This window comes from Filicampus tigris, chromosome 12 (genome assembly GCF_054856515.1).
Source record: "Filicampus tigris isolate MCC_2025a chromosome 12, RoL_Ftig_1.0, whole genome shotgun sequence".
NCBI lineage: Eukaryota > Metazoa > Chordata > Actinopteri > Syngnathiformes > Syngnathidae > Filicampus > Filicampus tigris.
In genome coordinates this window covers 12,173,221-12,198,373 of record NC_141228.1, presented here as the reverse complement: position 1 = coordinate 12,198,373, position 25,153 = coordinate 12,173,221, and the positions used below count along the sequence as shown (strand labels likewise).

At 38.4% G+C, this 25,153-nt stretch overlaps 1 protein-coding gene across 5 annotated transcripts in view; it reads left to right on the top strand.

Annotated features, from left to right (window-relative positions):
* The first annotated feature begins 1,560 nt into the window (after positions 1–1,560).
* The window catches only part of arhgef18b (rho/rac guanine nucleotide exchange factor (GEF) 18b), a 47,696-nt gene continuing 24,103 nt past the window's right edge, over positions 1,561–25,153 (top strand). The window contains exons 1-11 of one of the 5 annotated variants that reach the window (XM_086047356.1): positions 1,561–1,592; positions 2,493–2,645; positions 7,285–7,469; positions 10,227–10,729; positions 11,868–12,030; positions 12,711–12,837; positions 13,153–13,207; positions 14,475–14,519; positions 15,751–15,825; positions 17,189–17,297; positions 17,940–18,114. In XM_086047356.1, coding sequence (XP_085903482.1) covers positions 2,570–2,645; positions 7,285–7,469; positions 10,227–10,729; positions 11,868–12,030; positions 12,711–12,837; positions 13,153–13,207; positions 14,475–14,519; positions 15,751–15,825; positions 17,189–17,297; positions 17,940–18,114 — 1,513 coding nt within the window. In that variant the 5' untranslated portion in view covers positions 1,561–1,592; positions 2,493–2,569. Of the gene's footprint in view, positions 1,593–2,492; positions 2,646–7,284; positions 7,470–10,226; positions 10,730–11,000; positions 11,107–11,173; positions 11,242–11,867; positions 12,031–12,710; positions 12,838–13,152; positions 13,208–14,474; positions 14,520–15,750; positions 15,826–17,188; positions 17,298–17,939; positions 18,115–25,153 lie in introns of those variants that run through there. The other 4 variants (XM_086047358.1, XM_086047357.1, XM_086047359.1 and 1 more) reach the window with 4 other exon arrangements.

Sequence of the window (25,153 nt, the reverse complement as noted above, 5' to 3'; positions counted from 1 at the left end):
TAAAAGATACATACTTCTATGTTTGTCCTGCATGTCATTCCAAATATACCAAAAACTATTAGGCCTCCTCACGTAAGTGCAACTAAGCTATGTCTGCCATCTAGTGGTGAGTAGCGATATTACAACTTAAAATTATGCAGTGTATAATTTACGCCCATTGAAAAACATTGGGGGGAAAAAATACCCAAATTGGCTTCTTTTTTAAATTAAGCAATGGGACACTCACATGCGTGTGGACGCATGCAGCCTGTGGGCCGCCAGTTGCCCATTCCTAATATAGTTTGATGCTTTTATATCTCAAAGTTGATGTGCTTGTATAGTATTCCGATAGCAATGTTGACGGTCACGTAATACAAATGCATGCTTTTATACAGCAAAAAATATACAGTATGGACAGTTACATAATAAAGGGGACTGGAGCGGAATTAAGTTTGAATCAGGAGACGTAGGAACACTACTCCCACTGCAGCAGTGACTTCTAGTCTTCCCAAATCACCCAACATCCATCAATCCATTTTCGAAAGTGCTTGTCCTCATTAGGGTCACAGGTCACATGAGCCTATCCAAGCTGACCTTAGTTGAGAGGCAGTGAGACGAAAGCCCTCCTGAGCTTACTTTCATAAAGTGGTTAGACACAAGTCTTCCAGAGATGGACGAAAGGCGTGCATCAAGGTGTTGCCTTGAGCAACTGTGATGCCATTTTCATTCGACACAAATTTCAAAATGGCCACCCCCTTAGATGGACAAAAACGGGTGGGTTTTACTGCTTAACTCATATTCCACAAATGCAGTCTTAACCAGAATGCCTTGTATAGACGAGTGGGGATCCATAGAACATATTATTGTCAATACATTTTGGGGGTTGTCTTCCACTTAAAAAAATAAAATAAAATAAAAAAGTCTGATGTAAAATAGTTTCTTTGAATAATCAAATATTTCATTCCCATTTCAAATTGTATTATAATTAACTTAATCAGTACATTAACAGAACACTGTAAATAAAATGTGTTATATATTTTACTTAGCAAATATTTTTTCATTTATAATGAATAAATAAAAAATAATTCTGTAAATATAATTTAATTAAACAATTTTTGGGAACATGAGCTCAATTAATGCATAAATATTACAGGCCTCTTTATAATCTAAATGCTTGGAGGGCCAGGTTAAAGGATAGAGTGGGCAATTTGTGGACAAAAATCCTTTTTGAAATGAAAAAGTACATCAGAGAGTTGTGCACCATAGTATGTACACTATGTAGTCAACCTTACAAAAACAACAATCAAAATATGCCACAATAACCACATTGCTCAATGTTCAAGCGGATGTGCATAAATCTGCCGCACATCAGACATGTGGCGGTGTGTGTGTGTGTGCGTGCGTGCGTGGGGGTGGGTGTGTGTGTGTGTGTGTGTGTGTGAATGTGTCACACATGAGGAAATCCACCAGTGGATGGATACAATTTGTCATGTTTCTGTGCAGAACGGCATAAAGAGGAAATTGCACTGACTCAAACTCTATCTGTCAGTCATCATCGTCAGTCAGTGCGAGGACAACGTCGGAAGAGAACATCCTCGTACCTCCTATAGAATGTAAGTAAGCACTTTTTGACGTCTGCTAAAAGTGTGTGACCACTATGTTCATTGATGTGTTATCTTGACTTAAAACGTCGCGGAGTCTTGTATGCCAGAATGTTTTTGTGCCTGCCCTCTCTGTGGGAAAGTGCTGAGAGTTTTTCCACTCCATGTGCACTCTACTCAACTTGACACTCATCCCGCGTATTACACAAGAAAGGTGGCGACCATTTAGTTGCCATCTTAAAAATGTGTTTGATAGGCACAGATTTGTTTAAAACATATCTACACTTATTTTTATTCCGTACAGAATCGGTTGAGAATAGAATGCTTCACCGGTCCACAGCCCTGCATAACGCACACTTCCCTTTTTCTGTTTCTGTCATTTTCACGAAAACTGTGTAATCTCTTAAATGGGAATGACTTTGTTTTCTTTTGTTTTCCAAAGTAACTTTGAATGTTCATTGGAGTTGCGCACATCAGGCAAAGTAGGCCTAAGCCACTGAATTTGAAACAGGGTTTCCAAACAGTGGGTTTGGAGCTTCGTTGTCATTGGGCCGCCAGTTGTCACAGTAAAAGTGTATGTAATAGATTTTGATTGGTCACGTTCATGTACTGGAAGCAGTGCAGCTGAGACTACCAAATGAAGAGAATAGACTGTTAAGGAATATATTTAAGCAATTTCATGGAACGACTATTAAAATGAGGTATTGCTGCTTCCAATAATGCTTACGCCAGCGGAAAAGGCCTCGCTGGATCTGCCACTTTTAAAATTTAAAAAAAAAATTGTCATTTGTTTGAGGTAATCCCTGAGCGTAGCAGCGAACCCCCTCGTGCTCTCCTCCCATCACGCTCACTCCTCCTCCTCTTCTTCTTCTGCCTCCTCCTCCTCTTCCTCAACTGCTGGTACCACAATAGCAGCAGCAGCAGCAGCAGCAGCAGCAGCAGCAGCAGCGTGCCACAAGTACAGCTGACCTCCAAAGCGGGCTGCTCGCATGGCGGACGCTCCGCTCAATAACTCCTGGCCCTCCATCTCCAAGCTCTGGATGAAGAGGTGGTCCTTCAAGAGAGGTACGTGTCCAACTTTGCAACATTTGTTTTTCTACATACGTTTTGGGACCTTGTAAGGCTGTGTGCAATCAATTGGTATTCATTTAGCATGCAAACATACTTTTTTGAGGATAATTACAAACCCTATTCTCATATTATGCGCGATGGGTGGCAGTTCAAGAGCAATATGGCGGAACAGAAACAAACAGGAAGTGTTAGGTGTGCTTTCAGGCACGAGGTAGACCATCAAAGCATTTTTGAGAGCTCACACTTGTTTGCACGTTGCATCTTACATGCGCGCGTGCCCACACACACCGACACACATTCAAAAACGCCAGCCACTATGACATTAACCATTATAGCACAGGTATCAAACTCAAGGCCCATAGGCCAGATCTGGCCCGCCACAAAATTATCTGCATCGACTTCATGGCTTTTTTTTTTTTTTTTTACTAAAATACCCAAATAGCAAATTGTTTTCACTTTAAAAAAAATTCAGATACTGCAAACATTTTTTGTGACCAATCACCTTTTCAACTAAATGCAATAATATCTGAAAAAAAGTTTTCACTCCCAACTATTCATCAGTTGTAATCACCGGGTGGGCAGTCTGTGAATCTGGGTGGGCCTGTGCACACCCAGGCCCACCCATGGCTCCGCCTCTTGTTTGACACCCTTGTATTAGTGCCAGATGACAAATTTGAAAGTGTTATAATTCAATGTAATATATCGTCGCTGTCCTGTGAAAAACACTTAAGTCCATTTTTTTTCATTTTTCTTATTTTTACGTGAATGGTGTTTCTGTGTTACAGACGCCACATTAACGTGAAGAAAAAAAAAAAAAGAAAAATCCAAAATTGAACATAATGTTTTTCCACAGGAAATCGACAATATGGGTAAATTACTTGTATATTACTTGTGTTTGAGTGCGCGTGTGCGCACATGCATGAGTACAGTACATGTGTGTGGCTTGTTAAAAACATCTGATAACAATATGAAAATTCAAATGCTCCTCTCTCGCTATCAGACATTAAAAAAATCTTTTAATTCAATAGAAATGTAGCCCAAAATAAAAAACGAATATAAACAATATTACTATTATGATAGTGATCATGATCATCATCATCATGACCATCATCACCATTGTTATTATCATGCTAGTCATAGTTTACAGCCATTTGGGTTGGTATTGCGGATTTTCACCAATTGAGGTTAGGTCACGAAGATATCCACGTGATAAACAGGGGTTCACTGAACACCCATGATGTAAATAAAGTAACGCGCTCAGCAACGGTCGCTTTAACAATAACCGATTGATTGATTGCTCAACAAGTTGAATTGGTATCAAGATGTTCACCATCACGTAGTTACAAGGAGGACGCAAAGTAAAATGACATTTAAAGAAAACTTGGTGTTTGTAACCATCGAGTGATCATGTTTCAATCATATGACGACCATCAAGTTCCTCTTGTGTTTGTCATGCTGCTCCGCACACTGATCAACGTTCTGCTCCCCATTTCCCTTCCCTTTTGTTCTTTTGCTCTTTTGTTCCTTTGCTTTTACGACTTAAAAACAATATCACTTCTAATAATGGTTGATTTTTTTGTTTGTTATGATTCAAATGATATATTCATTTCATATAACGCAGTGTGGGTACAATTTTTGTTCCCACCTTAATCAATAACATGCAATTTAAAACGCCTTTGATGAGCAGCAATAGTTGCAGTGTCTTGTCATATTTGAACAAAAATGGTGCATCAACACAAAAAGACTTTTATTATTGTATTATGGAGTCACTGAGAGTAGTGGTGACACTTTATTTGTTTCTGTATGACTGAAAGATTATATTACACTTTCCCCCAGTGGCCAAGGTGGGCACACCAGAAGGAGCAGAATAATGAATTGAATTGAAGTATGAGATCTTGATATACAAACTATTTCATTCTATTTGATTATGTTATTACTTAATAAATAATTGTAATCCGTATATTTTGTAGCTCAATATCACAAATATTTTGTAAATGATCGAGGCCTGTTGATACATGGGTAAATTGCCACGTTGCAATTATCTTCCCCACTAGAGGGCACAACTAAAAAGTGGAATACTAGTTTTTTTCTATAGCAGTGTTTTTCAAACTGTGCCGTGAGATATTGTCAGGTGTGCCGTGGGAAATTATCTAATTTGTGTGCCTGTGCGGTCTAGCGCCTGGTAGCGTAATCCTGTCTTTACTACATTGTAGTACTCTTCCATACCAGCAGGTAGCAGCAGCAGCAGGTAGCTAATTGTCTTTGTTTAGAGACAAGCGAATTAGTGACGCATGTTTATCCAAACAAGCCCATGTTTCACACTGAGTAAGTATCAATATGAAACTTTATAAAATACTTTTTTCTTTGTGTTTATTTAATTCCTATTCAAGACGTTATAATATAACGTCATTCTTCAATGTTAAAATTTTTTTTATACAAATAATAAAAACTCTTACATTGTTAAAATAAGCTTTTTTTTTGTTCACAATTTCAACTGGTGGTGTGCCACAGGATTTTTTCAATGAAATAAATGTGCCTTGACTCAAAAAAGGTTGAAAAACACTGTTTTTACATATATTCAGGTACATAGAATACATATATTCTATGTACCTGATACTTTCATCTGGTACACATTTTGTTTGTATGTGATGTATTGATTCCAAGAACTATGTAAGCATATTAAAGGTGTGACATCAAGCCTCGGTCTCCCCTACACATAATAACGCAATTTTAATTTAGAACAAGCATACGGAAGTATACAAAGGATAAAACATGAAATAGATAAACTTGTAAAAGGGAATCCACCATTCAATGTTGTCTCGGGAGACTTTGTAAAAGTGATTTATTATTGATGACATTGAATTCAGCAGCAGATCACTTCCAGTGAGGTGGAGACTCAGCTGACAATAACAAGCCCACACACACACATGCACACACCCACACACACGCACACACACACACACACATACGCACACATGGTTGATCGTGCTGTGATGTATTATCCATTACGCAGGGGCAACCATAAAAGGCCTTTTGCAAGCTTCCATGTTTACAAATGCTTGTGATTTAGTCTTATAGAAAATACAGTAGATGTACAGTACAATATGTCAGCGTGTCTGCTGCTGTGTTTACATGGCGGCGTCTTTCTGGCTGCCATGTTTGTGGTTTATCGTGTCGTATATTGCTGCTTGCGCCAGTCTGCATTAGATTTTTAAATAATGAAATCTGCTGTGATTAAGTTACTGTACAATAATAGCACACGGGGACAAAGAAAGACAGGACTGATGATGAAGTCAATATAAATGTACACAAAGTGCAGTGCAAACTAAATTTCTGCAGCAGTCATAAATGGATTAGTTAGCCTGTGTTTTCTGTGGTTATCATATTTTCTTCCTCACTGCACTGAAAAAAATATAAATATAAGTAAATTAAAGTATTTTAAATCAAAGCTAAAATGTGGTCGATCTTTTTCTGCCAAAATATTTTGTTCTCACCAGGCAATTCTTGTGAATGAAATACTATAAACAGGGGTCCTCACTTGAGTACCAGGAGATTGTCTTTGGTACTCACTAGTGATCCAAAGGATTTTGAGTCATGGATCGGATCGTTTTTTGGGATTAAAAAAAAAAAAAAAAAGATAAATAGAACTTTGTATTTATTTATTTTATTAAACGCTTTAGCCCATAAAAAAACAAAAAACAAAAAAAAAACCTCCCAATGTCTAATATGGCAATTTAGGATTTCAGAACACAACTTAACGCAATATAAGGCAGGATACATTCTTATAAAATGTATAAATTCTACGGTATCCTGCCAGACATTTTGAGCTGAATGTTTTCTTAGAATTATTTAGTGAGCAAAAATTTTATTTATTTTTTTCATAAAGTAAAATACCTTGAAGTGCAATTTAAGGCACCTTCCGTTAAATATGGACAGCGCATTACAAAGTAATCTCGGTCCACAATACAGCTGTTGCACTACCAGCTAATGATAACAGTTGCTAGCCACTAACGCCGAAAACCTGTGCCGTGTCATACAATGACAGCGTAATTAACCTGCGGTTTAAGCGTCCTAAATTCGCGACTGAATACAGTACTGCACAATAATAAATGTACTGTTAAAATAATGCCTCTCAAGTTCGATATTTCCCCAGTGAGTCAGGTACTGTATTTTACATGAGCATGTTTCTTATTTTTCCGCATTGGTAAGAACTTGACCTTTTGAGGAGAAAATAAACAGGCCAGTCAGCTCCATTCAAGTAGAAAAAAGAGTGAAGAAGTGTGGAGCCTGGCGGGCTTAGCCTCAGGCTCGGCTTCACGGGAAACACTCTTATGAAATAAGACTTACGTAAGCTGTCATAACTTTGGCTTTCCCCTTCGCTGATGATGTGGCTGAAGTCGCCAAGGTAACCCGGACATGACACCCTAATAGTTTTCAGATGCTTCTATTAAAATATGAAAAGGGTGCCACATTTTTCCCATTCAAAATATATTATGCACACCGTCACAACGAGATCCAATACATGAGCTCCATCAAAACAATACAAAATGAATAATGGTCACTTATGATTGACAGGAAAAGAGGTCATGTGATCCTACCTACCTGTTTAACAGTTTCGTCCATTATTTTTCAGCCTCTGAGTGCAAGCCCTACAGCGGACCAATTGGACAAACAAGTGGACATGCTAGTAAACAAGCAAGTAGACGCTCGAGTGGACATGCTCAGCTTCCTGCCCCTGCAGCGACAATGTCCTCGCCCTCTCCATCGCCGCCCTCCATCACTGAGGATGTCTTTTTTGGAGGCGCCAACGAGGATCAGGTATTTGATATTTAATACAGAGGACTGGTTGCCAGTCAACTGCAGGGCACATATAAGGCAGTCAGGATCATATTCACACCTGAATGATTTAGAATCATCTTAAAAAAAATCATAGAACTTGAAATGCAGCAAGAAGCCCGAGCCAAGATTCAAATCTCATAATTTATGTTTGTGCATTTTCTGGGCTGTCAATTTGAAATAAGGTCCTGTTTAAAAAAACAAAGCAAATTGAAGCATACTTTTTAAAAATATGATTCATCGATCAACAATCAACAAAATAATCAACAGATTCATTGATTATTATTGTTATTATTATTTTTATTATTATCATTATTATTATTATTATTATTATTATTATTAAATTCAATTAGTTTTAATTACTTTTTAGAGCGAGTTTCTTACTTTTCTTTTAAAATGTTAATATCAAATATTTTATATATATATATATATATATACACAGTATATTACTGATAAAGTAATAAAGTAAACTACAATTCCCAAACATCTGTTTAACTTTTCTTCTTCCAATTACCAAAGTTAATGCATTAAATACATTAAAAATAAACCCCAAAATCTCACGTATGTAATTATTCGACAAAGGCGAAGGACATTTTCACAATAATATAGTCAGTTTGAGTTCGTTTTATAAATGTGAATTTTAGTTTCAGTTAGTTTTCATTGTTTTGCTTTTTTAAAGCGCTCTTGTTTTTATTTTATTTCATTAATGAAAATGTTGTTTTTTTTCAGGTTTAATTTGAGTTATTCCATCAACTTTCATGAAGTTTAATAACTATGATCTCTTACATAACCCTTTTTAAGAACAACAACGGATTAAAACTTAATCTCGCTGGTGGAGAGAAAAATGGTCAGTTCTAATTCAACAATATGTATGTCTGATTGGCTGGAAACTAGTCCACGGTGTGCCCTGTTTCTCGCCTACAGTCAGCTGGGATAGACTCCAACCGAACCGTCACCCTAATGAGAACAAGAGCTATCAAAAATGGACGATCGATGGATGTTTATCATAATAGTTTGCAGTGGTGTAGAAGTGCACTGCATCATACGGGGAAGTGTAGCTAAAACCAAAATGTTAGAAAAAGCTGTCAGTATGATGCAGAGCAGTTTGACACCACTGTAAATGTAAATTGTGTGCCTAATGCTGTGGACAATGAATCAAGTCTTGGTCCTTCCCAGTGGTTGGAAGTAATGAAGGGCAAATCAGGGACGATTCTAGGATCAGAGGTTTCAGAGTGCTGAGCTGCCGGCCAGCCAAGATAAATGTCAAGTCCATTAAAGGCTATTTCAAGAGCAAAAGAGGAATGGGTTGGATTTATTAAACAAACATACTGTAACCCGTCTTACTTTTAAATTTGATACGTCAGTACCTCATACATACATAGACATTAACAGTATGCATTTTTTTCAGCCCCAGTGTCTCGCATGCACCAAAAATGGACCTTGGATCTTTTTTGCTGTGTACGTTTATATGAAATGCAATGCATAACATGTAAAACGCAATAACAGATAAAAACTAACATGTAAAATCCCAAGCAAGATAAACAATCACCTAAATGCAACAAAAATGAGCAAGGGTAATGATAAAAGATGATAACTCCTTTCAACCTAGTATTTTTTTTTTTTACACACTTTTCTAGCTTGTTTGAAAAAGACATACAATAGAACTAAATAAACAAATAATATCTCAAATCATAAGGGTGCTGGGAATCAATTTAGTGGTGTTGTATCTTCAATATTTTACTTAGGATAGACAAGTTTTTACTCATCTCTACTTTTATTTATTTATGTATTTATTTTTCTGATAACCTTTTACTGTTATGCCCTATTTTAAAACAGATATAAATCCTTTCCACTCCTTAATTTGCTATGCTACGGGAACATGTTTTTTTTTTGATAGCATAAAAGTTGAGCCAACGCTAATTTTAAACAACATGCAACATTAAAAAAAAAAATCCCCATAGTACTAGCACTCTGTCAAAGTAGTTTTTGTCGTGCCATTTTCTCAAAATGGGTATTGTATATAATCTTAAAAATCAACCCAAACCCATTTTTTTCCAAAATACGTTCTATGCAGGTCCACTAGTCTAAACACGGCATTCTGATTAATATTGCGTTTGTGGAATATGAGAACCCCACCCATTTTTAGCTAGCTCAGGTAGCGGCCATTTTGTCACTTCTGTTGACTTAAGATGACATTGAAGTTGCTCAGGGCTCATGTAACAACCAATAACAGATCACCTGTTTTCAGAAGCTGAGCCATGATTGGTCGTTATCTGAGCCCTGGGCAACTGAGATATCATTTTCAGTCGACAGAAGTGACAAAATGGCCACCCCCTTAGCTAGCTAAAAATGGCTGCATTTTGCTGCTTAAGGGTTACTATTGCCTTTGTGAAATATAACACAAAGGCAATATTAACCCTTTCATGCATAGTGGTCACTACAGTGAACAGCTATTTAAAAGTTGCTTTCGCCTATATTAATTAATCTACATTTTAAAACATATTTTTAACCCTTTCATGCATTAATTATGATTTAATGTTATTATTTAAAATATAAATATATTTTTTAGTTTAATTAATATAGGCGAATTCAACTTTTAAATTCCCCTTTAATTACGTCTCACAAGCTCTACTTTGCTTTGAATTAAGTACAGGAGTTGAACTACTTGAATTGAATACTTCTATTCTTTATTACAGAATGTGAGTGCTTTTGCAAACCTTTTGTCCTATCTCTTTGCAGGATGCATCCTCTGTAGTGAGCGAGTCTGAGGTGAGAGGCGTGGAGGTGAGCAGCAGCATGGACGACCTGCAGGACCTCAGCTCCTCCTTTGGAGACTCGGACTACTTCAGAGACCTCGCGGTGAATCTTGACAGGCCTCTGAAAAGCAGCAGTCCAGAGCTGACCTCCCAGACGGCAGCGCCCCATCTGACTGAGCGAGCGACATCCGAGGAGGCGCCCGGCGCTCTTGTGGTCACCCAGCTGAGCCCCAAACTCTTACCGAGCTGTGTGATTGACAACCACGAGTCTTTGGGCCCGGGAGTTGGTCTTAGCGTGACCATTGATCTGGACGGACTGTTGGGATCGATGGAAACAACTCGCACCGAAACAGAACCACGTAACCATGGAAACACAGTGCATTTTAATGGGGATGTTGACAGTTTTCCTAATTTAGCGAGATCCATGTCCACCTCACGAAGACACAGCTGGGGTGTCCCCGTTGCACCCATCGACCTGGGAAGGAGGTACTGCTCTCTTCATTTCACTCAAATATCCATTTGCCATCACCCAGTGTGTCACTTTTTCTTTTCAATTGCATGTCTGAAGTTTTCAAAATATTAAGACTTTTTGATGATGGTGCAACACATCAAAGAAGTACAAAGTCAAAGTCATTTATCGAAGACAAAAAAACAAAGGTAAATGATGAAAGACAAAAAACTTGAAAGAATTCCCTTTTTTTTTTTTATAGCTGAATGATCCATCCATCCATTTTCTATAATGCCTGTCCTCATTCGGGTTACTGGCAAGCACAATACAATAGAATAGAATACAACTTTATTTATATAGCACATTTCTTAACGGGGGGAACACGCAAGACCCACGCAGGAAGGCCTGAGCTGAGGTTTGACCCCTGAAAATTTGAACTGTGAGGCGGATTTGCTAACCACTAGATCACCAGTCTGCCTACTCGGCCAACATACGTATTATATTAGCTATTCCCTTGAATCCAGAATCCAGATTTTTAAGTCTTGGTCTTGTAAGTCTTTTTAAGTCTGTCATTTCTCATGTTTGACAATGTTAATGATACTTTTCAAAGTTGCAACTTAAAAAACAGGCAATAGCAGGTTTGTGGATGTTTTTCTTTGCGAGAGAAGGCATCCACCCCCATGGGGGGAAAAAAAAAGAAAAATTTGAACATCAGAACTTTATTTGGATTCAACCAGAGGTACTTTAAATGGTGGCAGGTGTGTGCTAACTCACACTTAATGTGTGTTTGAATGTGATTAAGTTAATTCTCATCACATCTACATCCCCAGTTATAAGAGGACGTGCACAATAACCATTTTTGGTGTAGGCTGTAGGCTTTATGTACAACGGCATTCTCTTATGGACAGGACAATACTATTTTTGTTTTGGGGCAGGTACGGTACCAAAAAGTGAGTCAAGACAACATGTATTCAGACACTTTATCCGAAATGTAATTTCAATTAAATTCAGTAAAGATTCTAATTTGTCCAGATGTGTGCATGTGAGAATAACTTGGCAGAAGTAATTGACAGCATTGGTCAAAATATAGGTTAATGAGTTAGAAGAGAAGAGGATACTCGTTTGAATGACATTTTTTTACGACTGCTGTTTGCGTGTTGTTTTTGTGCTTGTCAGACTGAGTCTGGACACCGTGGCCATGGATAGTGATGGTGATGAAGATGAAGCAGAGCACAATGGTCTCTTCCAGTCCAGCCAGAAGAAGACTGACAGCTGCATAGCCCGTCCACTGGAGGAGAGAGATGGTCCCAAGGAGGGGCTCTCCTGTCTCACTGCTAAGGTACAGAGTCTGAAACAGTGTCACATGGATACAGCTAACAGAGCTGAGTTTGAAAGCCAGTCTTCAAGACAGACAACTTTTAACCCTGTCCTTAGTCATTAGTCATCTAGTGGGCCTGTCATGGTCAAGTGGTAGTCAACCCAAACATATATATTTTTAAGAATATGTTATATACAGGCCCACTAGATGAAACAAGGCATTCTGATTAATACAGCGTTTGTGGAATATGAGTTAAGCAGCAAAATCCTCCCGTTTTTAGCCATTTTAGGGGGCGGCCATTTTGTCACTTCTGTCGACTGAAAATGACATCACAGTTGCTCAGGGCTCAGGTAACGACCAATCATGGCTCAGCTTCAGAAAACAGGTGAGCTGTGATTGGTCATTACCTGCAACTGTGATGTCATTTTCGACAGTCGACAGAAGTGACAAAATGGCCGCCCCTGAAATGGCTAAAAACGGGCGGATTAACTCTTATTCCATAAACGCAATATTTATCAGAATGTCTTGCTTCAACTAGTGGGCCTGCATAGAACATATTCTTGAAAAACAGCAATTGTTTTTTCACAATTGAATCTAAACATTTCAACTCATTGTGCTCTAATGGCAACCTTGTGACAACCTCCATAAACCATAAATACACAATTCAGATCGATCTGTGTTTATGTTTGCAAACATTTCAGAGCGACGGTGTTCCCGGCAAGCAAGTGTATTCCCGCTCGGAGATCCTGGCCACGGACGAGTGTTCACGTGCGGCACACATCTCTCGTATTGTGCAGACGTCCAAACAGGCTGCGAGGGCAGCAGGAGGTGGGTTTGACTGTACACGTGTAGAGCAGGGGTTTGCAAATTGGGGTCCGGATAACCCAGCGATTCCTGAAAAAAGTCCAACTTTGTACTCATAACATTTTGATATCCTAATTTGCTGTGGTAACATTACAACAATAGGCAGCTTTTTAATTCTCATGGCATGGAGGTAGCTCTGTTTAATTGGCGTTAGGAATAAGAGAAATTATTAAAAAATTAGAACATTTTGGACCAAAACGTTTGCAAACCCCGAAGTGTTGAGTACAGTTAAAAACTCTCTTTCATCACATTTTAACATTCTCTCCTGCTCTCGTGTAGCGGAGGAGTTTGACCCTGAGGAACACCTGCACTCCAATGAGGGGCAGAGTCATATGTAAGTCAACACTATCATGAGTGAAGTGCGCTTAAACCTTCTCGAGTGAGTTCAGAGAGCATTACAGTACACGGCCGCATGGCTCCATCTGCTCAGGCTTAATGATGCTTGAAAAGAAGACTCTTCTGGTTTTCTGGTTGATCCCACAGGAGTAACTGATACTGCGGTCTGTCAGAAAAAGACTTGAATTTAGGAAGGAGTGTCATGGTGCTTTCTACATGCCATCCATCTATCAATTTCCCATAGGGCTTATCCTCATTAGGGTCACGGTTGAGCTGGAGTTCATCCCAAAAGACGTTTAGTGGACTGGTCGTCATCCAATTGTGGCGTATCAGTCTACACTCAATAAGAGTAATTACAGTGATCAACAGATTTTTCCTTTTTTTTTTTTTTTTTTTTTTTTTTTAATCAGAGATGCACTTTTCGTTTCCATAATTGTATAACAATAATATAAGATGTAATTTAGTAATATAAGTAGTAATATTTTCAAATGAAGGGTTAGGTTATGATTTTTACCGCATAATTGATACATTTAATCAGTTTTACTGTGTTAGTTTTAAAATCAAGTGCTTACGAAACAAAATTCAAATGAATTCAAATAAAACCACTTACATTCAATTAAATTCCATTTCTAGAGTTTACAGGTCTGAATTAAAACGGCCTCATTGGCCAACTGAGTAACAGCCCGTTACTGGTCTCCCCAGGGTGAGCCAATAGAAACGGGAAGTCACGCAAACACCAATTCAATGACTCCGCAACACCAATACGTCTGTATAATATGAGATATACAGTATTTCTCAACCGAATCAACACCTCTGCATTAAATATAAAAAGTCCAAATGGTCCAGAGAACTACCCCAATTCACTCAAGTCCCCACTGGTCTTTGAAAGATGTAGGCCGAAAGGTACACAACGATTTTGTCCGTGCACTTGTGTTGTTCTTGAGTTCTGCTGTGCACACGGCGTACTGCATCTGCGGCCTGTTATGTTCTCATACAAACAGACATCTCCTCCCACAGAGCACATCACAGAGGGGCTTTCCCCATTCCCTGCTGACATCTCTGCTCCATGTCATGTGTCTTGCAACCTCCTCCCACTACTGTCCTCTCTCCCAGCATCCCCTTAGATGGCGGGTGTGCGTGCGTGCGTGCGTGCGTGCGTGCGTCAGTGTGTGTGTCTAGAGTATATGCGCGCTTGTGTGAGCGTGTGTGTCGGTTCCTTTCCTTTGCTTTGCTCCAACTCAGCCCCAGTGTCTTGTTTGTCTTAGGCTGATGGTACAGAAAGTTCTGCAAGAGCTAAAGTTGTACCACGGGTAAGTAAACAGGCCGCTGCTCAAAACGAGGAGTAACGAGCAGTGTGTGACCGGTCTCAGGCACTGTGCTTGTGTGTGTGTGTGTGTGTGTGTGCGAGTGTGTGTGCATGTCACCAGGTTGTATTGGCCTTGGAAGAGCACACTGCAGAAATACCATGTTTTCTCATATAGTGGCTAATAGCGTATTTACTCAACTGCAGATGGGCGAATCTGACAGTGTTCCCCCGCTATATTGACCTACATTGGCCCTGCTACATCGTACATTTAAAAAAAAAAAAAAACATTTTTATGGAAGACATCTGTTGCTTTGGCCCAGGAATCTGTAAGGCCCTCACATGTGTGAAAGAGCATCTATTTGAGAGGGATGTTTTGTAGTTCTCTTAAAAGTGGAAGTCAACCCAAATCATATGTTCTATGCAGGCCCACTAGTTGAAACAAGGCATTCTGATAAATATTGTGTTTGTAGAATAATAGTTAATCCACCCCTTTTTAGCCATCGGTGGGGGCGGCCGTTTTGTCACTTCTGTCGACTGAAAGTGACGTCACAGTTGCTCAGGGCTCAGATAACGACCAATCATGACGCAGCTTCAGAAAACAGGTGAGCTGTGATTGGTCATTACCTGAACCCTGAGCACCTGTGATGTCAGTTTCAGTCGACAGAAGTGACAAAATGGACGCCCCCACAGATGGCGAAACACGGGTAGATTTTGCTGCTTAATAACTCATATTCCACAAATACAATATTAATCATAATGCCGTGTTTTGAACTAGTGGGCCTGTATAGAACAAATTATTGAAAAAAAAATGTTAGGGTTGACTTCTCTTTAAGCGAAAGATGCAATCTGTGACTAATTGGGGAAAGGCCCTTATTAGAGCCGCTATTTGAGGAAATGTGTTATTTTATAAAATTATTTGATTTTACACAATAATCTCTCACATTCATCTCTGCACTCTAGTGATTGTAAATGGTATTCTGTTATGATCATTGCACATTATGAATCTGATATTTTGACTACTGTCGTATGTTCACATTTCTCTATATACACCATATCGAGTTGAATTCCTCGATGAGGATGTACAAATTCTTGACCAACAGCTTGATTCTGATAACAGGCTGAGTCTTTTTTCCCCTACAACACTCACAATATTCCGCATGTTTTCATTTGCTGTCCCAACTTACATTTTCAGAAAAAGGCTTCTCATGATAAAATATTGTCATTATGTTTCACAGAGCCAAGCAGAGGAACAGCAAAGCCAATGACAAAGATTCAGAAAATATCACATGGTACGAGTTCCTCTCTAATGAGTAAGTTCCCTTGTTAATATTGCTAAATTACGGTTTCACGAGGCTGACAAGAGGCTCGGTGCAATTGTGTGCTTCGAGGTTTCTACAGTTTTAGATACATTAACCTTGATTGTAGAAGTAGTAGTAGAACTTATACACAAATCCCTGTATACAGTATCTGCACTCCAGTTACACTTGCTGAAAAAAAAAGAAGTAACTTTTGCCTGCATTCGCAACAGTGACCTCTGCTGCAGCAGGTGACAACTGCAGAGGGGAAAATAATAATAATAATAATAATAATAATAATAATAATAATAATAATAATAATAATAATAATAATGACTCATAATTGATATGTTCTTTTACCCTAACCCACAACCACACTCTCAGTGGCCCCTTGATTAAATATACATATACATATATGGTGCCACCCTGTGAAAAAACACATGCCAATTTAAAAAAAAAATTATTTATGTATTTTTTTACGTTATTGGCGTTTCCGTGTTACAGTCATTCCATTAAAAAAAAAAAAGACAAAATTGAACATGAGGGTTTTTCACAGGACAGCGACGATATACCAGTTTGGTGCTGTCTTTGAATGGTAATTTTTATGCAAGAGAGCCGTTTGCAATGGGAAAAAAAATAGTGTGTGATTATTTTTGTTGTTTACTTCAAAGACTTTGTCGTTGTGTTTGGATTGTGGATCTTTTGTACATGAATTGAAAAATGTATGATCAAAAATGAAATATATTAAGAGCATGTATTTTGCACCAGGGGCGGGTGGGCCTGAATATTTCTCTCACTGAGCACAGTCTTCTTTTCCTGACACATCGTATATTCAAATAAAATGACAAAGTTGAAGTTCAGATCTTCCTTAAACAACCACAATTACGCCATTCTTAAATATTCAATACAATAAAAAACACGCCGAAACACGAATTCAAAAATAATATCATAATAATTTACAAAAAATTTCAAAGTATATTTTTTTCAGGAATCTCAATGGGTGGGCAGTCTGTCAATCTGGGTGGGCCTGTGCACACCCATGGCTCTGCCCCTGTTTTCCACATATTTTGTCCATCTTTAAAATTGCATTTTCGTGAAACACCCTACATTAGGAAGTGTATGGTCCTTTGTGGCTCCCTGTCAGCATTTAAGTTGCCCATCCTTACCCTAAGCAATAAACAGCGGTAAAAACTGAAGCCAAAGTGAGCAAACCTGAGTGATCAAATAAGTATATCCTTCACTACATCTGGAAGTCAACGCCATTAATTCCAAATATTGTTGTCAGCAAATGACAACAGACTGGTTGATGTGACTTCTTTTTAATTTTCTTTTACCTAATATTGTGAGGTGAGTGTACATTCTCTTCTTCATCCACCAGGAATGAGGAAGAGGATGATCGAAGTGAGAAGGTCGAAAAGGGCGCCAAGGTAAAGAGGACTCTCAGCTCACTGAGGAACAGGATGACTGGATCCTTCAATAAAGATAAGGTAGTCAAATGCTGTAGTGTAACCTATTTAACTCTCCGTTTGTGTTTGTGTCACATTAACAGCAATCATTTAAATGGGTCAATTTGTACCATGACATATTTTATTATACTAAAGTTTCACAAAGGGGAAAAACTAGTTTTAACTTTAAAAGTGCAGTATAACTCTAAAAAAAAGCATTTATATTTCATGATTATAACCCCACTACTAGCTAACAAGTAAACGTGCTAAAACTTTTTTATATTTATTTTTTTTACTTTTCTGTGACATTTGTTTCTCAGTAAAACCAATCATGTCCCATGGGTCAGTCTGACTTGATGTGTTTAAAGTCTCATAAATGAAAATTAAAAATAAATCCCCCTCTATGTTTACAAATATGTGAAATGAATCATTTTAACCACAATAGATACATTTGAACCCTTCCCTTGACACAGCAAATGAAAAAGGACTACTATTCGGCACGTAACACAACAGCAGACGATAAAGTGAGAAAATGGCCGTTGCATCAATTGCATTACACGGGCCTAATTGTTAACTGGCGCTGCACATGTTAGCGCGCTAATCTCCTTACATAAACCCTGTTGCACATCGTGCCTGTGACACACTTGTAACGACGCTTAATCAACCACCATTGTGTCCTCGCAGGGTAAGAACCGAGAGAAAGAGCAGCAGAGGGGTAAGGAGAAGGAGAGGGAGGCCAAGGAGACAGAGTTCAGCCACAACAATGGGCATCTCTTAGCGCTGGGCACTTTTTCCAGCTGCGCCACCTGCTCTCTGTGCGGCAAGACGCTGCAGAAGAAGCACAGCCTGCAGTGCATGAGTGAGTACATGGCAGGTGCACGCACGCCCTTCACGCTTGTCCCTCTCACGTACACGCCCACGTGAGCGCAGGTGCTGCGCTCACATGCAAACGTGTGGCTTTTTATAACCACGCTACTGCTTGCACACATGCTCGCGTTAATAAACAAGCAAGCAACATCCTGCACAAGCTTGAAATTTACTACAAGGGCAGTATCAAATATTCATTTCTTGGGTTGAAGAAAATTGGACTGTTCTCTCTATAATAGGTAGAGTGACACTCTTATTTTCATTCCCGGCCAATGAAAAGCACATACCTGTACAGTATGTCCAAATTGTCTGCTGTTTGTTTTTGGCAGAAAATATATAAAATATGAAGTGGGCTGTTTGATTTTCAAAAATAATCTAAGTGCGACCCCAACCCCCCCCCCACCCCCCCTTTTGAAATTGCGATTACGAATAATATGCAATTATTTTTTTCAAGGTCCTATCCCCATGTGTTATTTCAAACAAACACAATAAAGCAGTAGCAGCACACTCAGTATATCTTCCAGGATATAGTATATCAGTATATCGGATGATTTTCGATGGAAAAATTAAACTCTTAGTTATGATTTAATCCAACTATGTATTAGATTGCATGTTAAACTTGTTAAAATTAGAAGCATAATTTCTTCAATTATAAGTGCGCTTTGCAGCTGTGTAAATTTGCACTATACATCATATTAGGATCGTATTTCCTTTCCCTTATTTCCCTTATCTCTGACAACGTCAATAAAAACATAATATTATAAGCTTTGGAAAGGTAGAATTCTACGAGTGTACACTACGGAAAGAACAGTAAATAAAAGGTCAACCATTGCGTCATATTATTTGGCAGTGATCTCTAGGCAGATGATTACAGATAATTCATCTCCCGTCATGCTCACTATGGCTTTGCTAAATGTTCTGGAAAGAAACCACTGTTGCTGTTTCGTGTCTTTCCTCCCATATTTGAGAAGTGTTTCCAAGAACATCATCTGTAATGCTGCATCTGTATTTTGTTTCACTGCTTTGCATTGCACAATGCTTCATTCTGCTGGGGCGGGTCATCTCATTCATCAGCACCGTATTCTGACAGTTGTTTACCCAAATCCTACAGCACGCATTCACTTTATACTTCCAGATCGTTTGTGTTTTTTCTCTGGTGCACTGTGTGAGCTAAAGTAGGCCTGCATTGTGCGCAAGCAACCACAACAAGCAGACGACCTGTGAAGGACATTTCAACACCACGTACTTCCTTGCTGCTTTCATTCTATCTGCTGATAAGAATAGCAATATCGAATGAAAGAAGTGTACAACTAATAGAGGGCGTACATGCTCTGATGAAAGCTGCGGAACTATGACCTAAGTCTGTTTTGCTCCGTTGTTACTAGCAACCTACATCAACACAATTGGTCAGATACTCTTTCCTGGTAACTTCAGATTTCTGTTTGTTGCTTGGCAGAGTTCATAGGGCTCAATTATAACTCTGTCGATGTCCACTGTTGCACACTAGCTACGCCCACTGAGACTGTTTGGACGACTTTGCAATGGTTCATAAGGAAAATTGTTTTTTTTTCTGATATTTTCATCAAAGACTCAAAATGGTCCATATGTGTCAGTATGTGTCCAGTTCATCTGTGACACTAATGAGGACAAACACTATAGTTTACTCAGAACCAGAAAATATTACACTGGCCAACAATTTATTTATTTTTATTTATTTATTTTTTACTTTTTATTTTTTTCAAATCAGAGATGCAAGTAAAGTTTTTTGATGATGTTTTTGCGCTGATTCTGAATCTGCCCTCTTTTTTTCTCTGGCACATCACGCTTTCATAATAATAATAATAATAATAATAATAATAATAATAATAATGATAATAATAATAATATGTAAAATAGTCATATATTTAGTAGTATTTAGGAATTAAGGGTTAGGTTCAGTGACAGGTGATTTTTTTTATGAAACGTCCTAGCTATAAACACATGGTAAAATGCATATTGCACGTTTTATAGGTCACACTTAAAAACAAACTACAAAATACAAATATCCAAAAACCCGATGTGCTTCAAAACAGTATAGACATTAAAAAATAAAAAAAATAAAAAATCAGCATCAAAAAATACATTTTGGGACACATAAAGCTATCTCTGATTAAAAATTGCTGGTGACCAATATTTTCCCCCTTTGGGATAAGGAAAGTAGCTTAATAAATTCACCTAAATATCAGTATGATACAACCACTTGTTTAAACTGACAGTGTCAAAGCTGAGAGTTGTTCAACTTTGTCAAAGCAGATTTTCTACTGAACCTCAATATACTGTGCAGCAACTAATGAAGTTGAAAAATCATAACAATTTAACTCAAATTAATCAATCAGATCGACTAATCGCCCTAGCCTATTATTAGATTTAAATTCAATTGCTTATTCCTTGTTTTTTCTTTTGGTGCGCTTGGTAGAAAACAAGCAAGTGCAGTGCCCCTTTAACTGGGACTGCCATCGAAGTGGCGGTGTGGGGATTGAGCCTCTGGAATGCGCCGTTTGTATGCCACAGATTGTTCCCACTGGAGAGAGCGGCTAACTAAAGTGGAACAAAACAAAAACAAACAAAACAACAAAACAAGAACGCGGGATACTTTATGCCATCCACCCACGTCAATGGTGTGGTTATCCAGCCGAGCCGCTGTTGTTTCAGGCGTAACCATCCGAACCGGAGCGGAGACTCGTTGTTAATAACGGTAAGAAGCGGCTCCTGTAGCGGGATCAGGTGGATCATTCCCGTCGGTGCCTTCAGTGGACTTTTACAGGCACTTTAGTTGTTAGCCACTTAACCTAGTGCTAACTAACTACGGCCGATTGCTTCCATTGTGTCCTCATTGTGTTTGTATTAACCGGACGGACTAACGTGTATTTACTTACTCAATGGAAATCACAGTTTGGCGTTTCTTGACCAGTATGGCTAGCTAACGATAGCCTCTTGTTGCTAGCGAGGTAGCTTGGCCAAAACCGCTTTAAATTGTTAAGCAAATGTATTTCACTTGAAATAGCACCCATTCTGTTTATCCTAATAACCACAGTAATGATGCTGCTTTTTCAAATGTAACCCTAAACATCGTTTTGGTGTAAGTTCGTGTACTCTATCGCCAGTTTTGTTAGCCGCTGTTATACTTGAGGCTCAACAGGTGATTGTGAACGCAGGCTCATCTTTATTGTATTAACTCGGCGTGAGAGATTTTTGCTTTGGCAAATCGTTACAGCTATGTTTCACATCTTTTATTGAGTTTACGAAAATGTCGCGGTGGTATTAAAAGAGCATTTAATTGTTTTCTGTTACTATACCTGTACGTCGCTGGCATAGATAAATGAGTAGACATACATTATTATTTGTAGTAATGAAGCAATAATTGAAATTATTATAATAAATGCATTCAATTCGATGAATTGGATAATTTCTCCCACACACCTGTTCTTTTTCGACTCACTACTTGTGAATCACTGAGATGGAGGATAAAAGTAAAATTGTCTTTACTTTCCTCATTGACGTTCATCCTTAACTAGCCCAACTTAGTCTCCATCTTTCCCTGATCCATGTTGTGCCAATCTAGTTGATTGGCTCAAACAGGAAGAAATGTGAGATTAGAAATGTAATTTGGCATTAATTGGACCACATTATCCTTGATGTGTTGAACATGTTTTGTGCTGTGTCAAAATTCTTGTCATTCCTCAGCCTGAGCAGGTGATGCCCTTACTCTCCTCCAGTGCCCCACTGGAATGAAATGGGGGGACATTTCTTGGCTGTCTCACTGAGTGGGTCACATGGTTCTGATTCTGATTGTACTTGGCAGGTCCACAGAGCAGAACAGAGCCCTCCTCAGTCATCACACCTTGTTTTAGCACAGCACTTCTTGCATGCATTGCTGCTCCGCCTTGGAGCATTATTTGCACTGGGTGTTCTGCCTAATTTGTCAGAAGAACCATACATTTATTGGGGGTAGTTAAGTCAACCATATGAGGTTTACTATTGTCTGTTTCCCATAGGAAATAATAGAAAAAAAAAATCATCTGTTCTCTTATTTGAAGATTAAAACAGATTGAGATTTAATATAACATTGCTCTGGTATTATTACAGTATTATACAGATACTGTACATGCACCTACACTATTGTAACCATTTTATTTCGAATCTAAACATATTAAATCATCAACCCTATGCACTTTTTAAATATAGTATTAGACATTGTAAACAGTAGCACCAAAAGGAAGTTTCATGCTTACTTCTGGGTTACAGTTGCAAACAGGAAGAAGTTTTGCTGAGGAACATGCACATTTTGTAAACGAATAGACCTTATTCTAGACTTTATTGCAGAAAAAAGGTCATTTAGAGCATGTGGTACAAGTACCTCTAGTGGTACACAAAAGAATTATGGAATTAAATGCAAATAAAATCAGAATTTAAAACATTAATACAAAATCACATATTAAAATGGATCTTGTGTCGAATACCATGCATTGTTCTGTTTTACAAGTACATTATATTTTTTAGTACAGTTATGTACGGTGCATTGAACTTTTAAGTACCCTATCATAAAATAACATTTTTATTAGGTGTTTGAGAACTGTTACGGTAGTTCAAGTACATTTTTAAAAATTTAACATTGTTTTTTTGTTTGCGTTTTTTTTCTTTTCCCTGTATTTAAGGGGGTATTTTACAATTAAAAAAAAAAAGCTTTTTGTCACAATTTGTTAAAACTGTCACTAAGACCTGACAGCAGTACAAGTAAAATAATCTTTGAAAAAAATCTGCCATCTCCTCTCCGACAGCATCTTGAGCCTCTAATTTGATTTGCAAGAAACCGGCGCACCTAAGGAAAACCAACCAATCAATAACAGGAGGTGTGACTTCATGCTGACCTGTTAACTTGTTAACCCAGAAAAGTACCATATTTGTGATGCACTGTTACTACTATATGTCATCAGATTGAATTTGGATTTTTTGGGGGGGAATTTACAATCAATTCAAAATCAAAAGAGCAATATTAAATACAAAACTTTAATAAATGTGTATTGTGATTAGTGTTGTTCCGGGTACAGGAGATATAATGTTGGCGATATGTAACTACTTCAACATAGAAACTCCAGCTAGAGCGAATGTTGCAAGAGGCGTGCATGTGAACGAGCACCAAGGGTTTGCGGTGGCGGCGTCAGCGAGCATTAACAAGGGGAATTGACCGCAACAACAAACCCTACTCAATTTACATTGAATGCAGCGCCTTGTATCTTGCTCATTCACGACACTGGTGTGTGGTGACTGTTCAGTATTAGCCGTCGCTATTGGCCCGGAGCGGACGATCTTAACCAATGGCGAGGCTGCTTTTTCATGTTGAGAGAAAAAAAACAAAACAGTGAAGTACAGGAGAAATAATGTCGGCGGCGATATGGAACTACTGTACTTCAACATAGGAACTCCAGCGAGTACAACAGCTAAGTGCAAAATTAGCGGTGCGAAAGTTGCCAGAAATAGTTTGGATTTGATCTTGAATGTCCACCAACTCTGTCAGTTTGAGGATAATAACATTTTTATTGCTGCTTCCAAATGTCAACATATCTCATAATTTACAAAAACAAGATGCTTATACAGTAAGTTGTTTTGTGGTAGCTTTTGGGTTGAATATAATTGTGAACTCCAAGTTACTTGCATTTATTTTATCCAATCAAATTAGAGCCAAAAAAGTTCACCTGAACAAGTGAAAGAAAGCAGAATTTCTGAGGAAGCATGTTTATCATGCTAAAATGTTCTCTGAAGAACCAATCCCTTATCTTGAGTGCTGCTTAAACCACTTTTGTCAGTTAAGATAACACAATGTGAAACTCCCCCCTGCCCCCTCTTTTTCTGTTTGCAAAACAATGTAATATGACAGAAGGGTTTTTAATTACCGGTATTTGAGCTTGTTGCTTTTAAGCTCTGCAATAACAGCTGATTTTTGACTGGAATTTAAACAAATTTCTCAAACATTCATGCGACGGTTTTCCTAACATTCCAAATGTATTCTATTCTTGTAATTCCACTGATGCTCCATTGCGGATACAGCAGCACATGATGTCTGATTTGTTTCTTATATTCTCGGTGACTGACTTGGTTTTTACAATCTTAGCCAGCTCTGCTTTCTGCGTGGGCCATCTCAGAGCGTGCAATTGCCAGACTTTGAGGTGGTCTGAGTGCTGATAAGAGCCGTGATATCAGCAAACAGAAAAACACCCTGTCCTTGCTTATCTTTGGCTAATCTTTTACCTCTACCAAGAAGAATTCTTGTCATTGCAGTTTGTGTGCCATCGTTTCCTGAAAGGATTTAGCTTGCGTTTTGGCTCTTCACTGATGACGCTTAAATGAATGTTTCAATATTTTGTGAAGATCTGCTTACCTGTCAAGGTCGTCTTTTTTTTGTTTTGTTTTTTTTAAACACTGGCCTTTGCTGTTATTGACTGACTGGCCTCATCAGTGTGTTTGAGCTTTGGTGAAGGTAAGGCTGCTATGGTGGACTTATTTTTTATTTTTGACTTGTTGTTTTATACACCTTTGCTGGAGTAAGATCTGTTGGATCTGTGGGATTACGGTTGAAATCTTTCTATTCAGAAAAAAAAACCCCACATTTCTCAGATGTCTGAATCTGATCCAAAGCAGTACACTTTGTTGTGATGCACATATTAGTATCGTTATTTCTACTGAGCTACATTAATGATTTATATTTTTGGCCTGTCTTGAAGCGTGCCAGTTCAGTAATATTGGACCAGTTTAGAAAAAACAAGGGTCAGGACTGCTACTGAAGCTGAAGCTTATTCACAAGCCACTTTCTGTTGACTTTTCATTTAGTTTGGCCAGAAAGTCCATAAGCTACTAGAAGCACGGACAGGATTTATGTGGCTGAATTTGGACAAACTAGCGGGATTTGGTGTGGACTGAAGCTAAAAATGTAAATGAAAATAATCCAGTATGTGCTGTTGTCGCTGCATGCTTGCTTTTACTGTACAGGAAGTTGT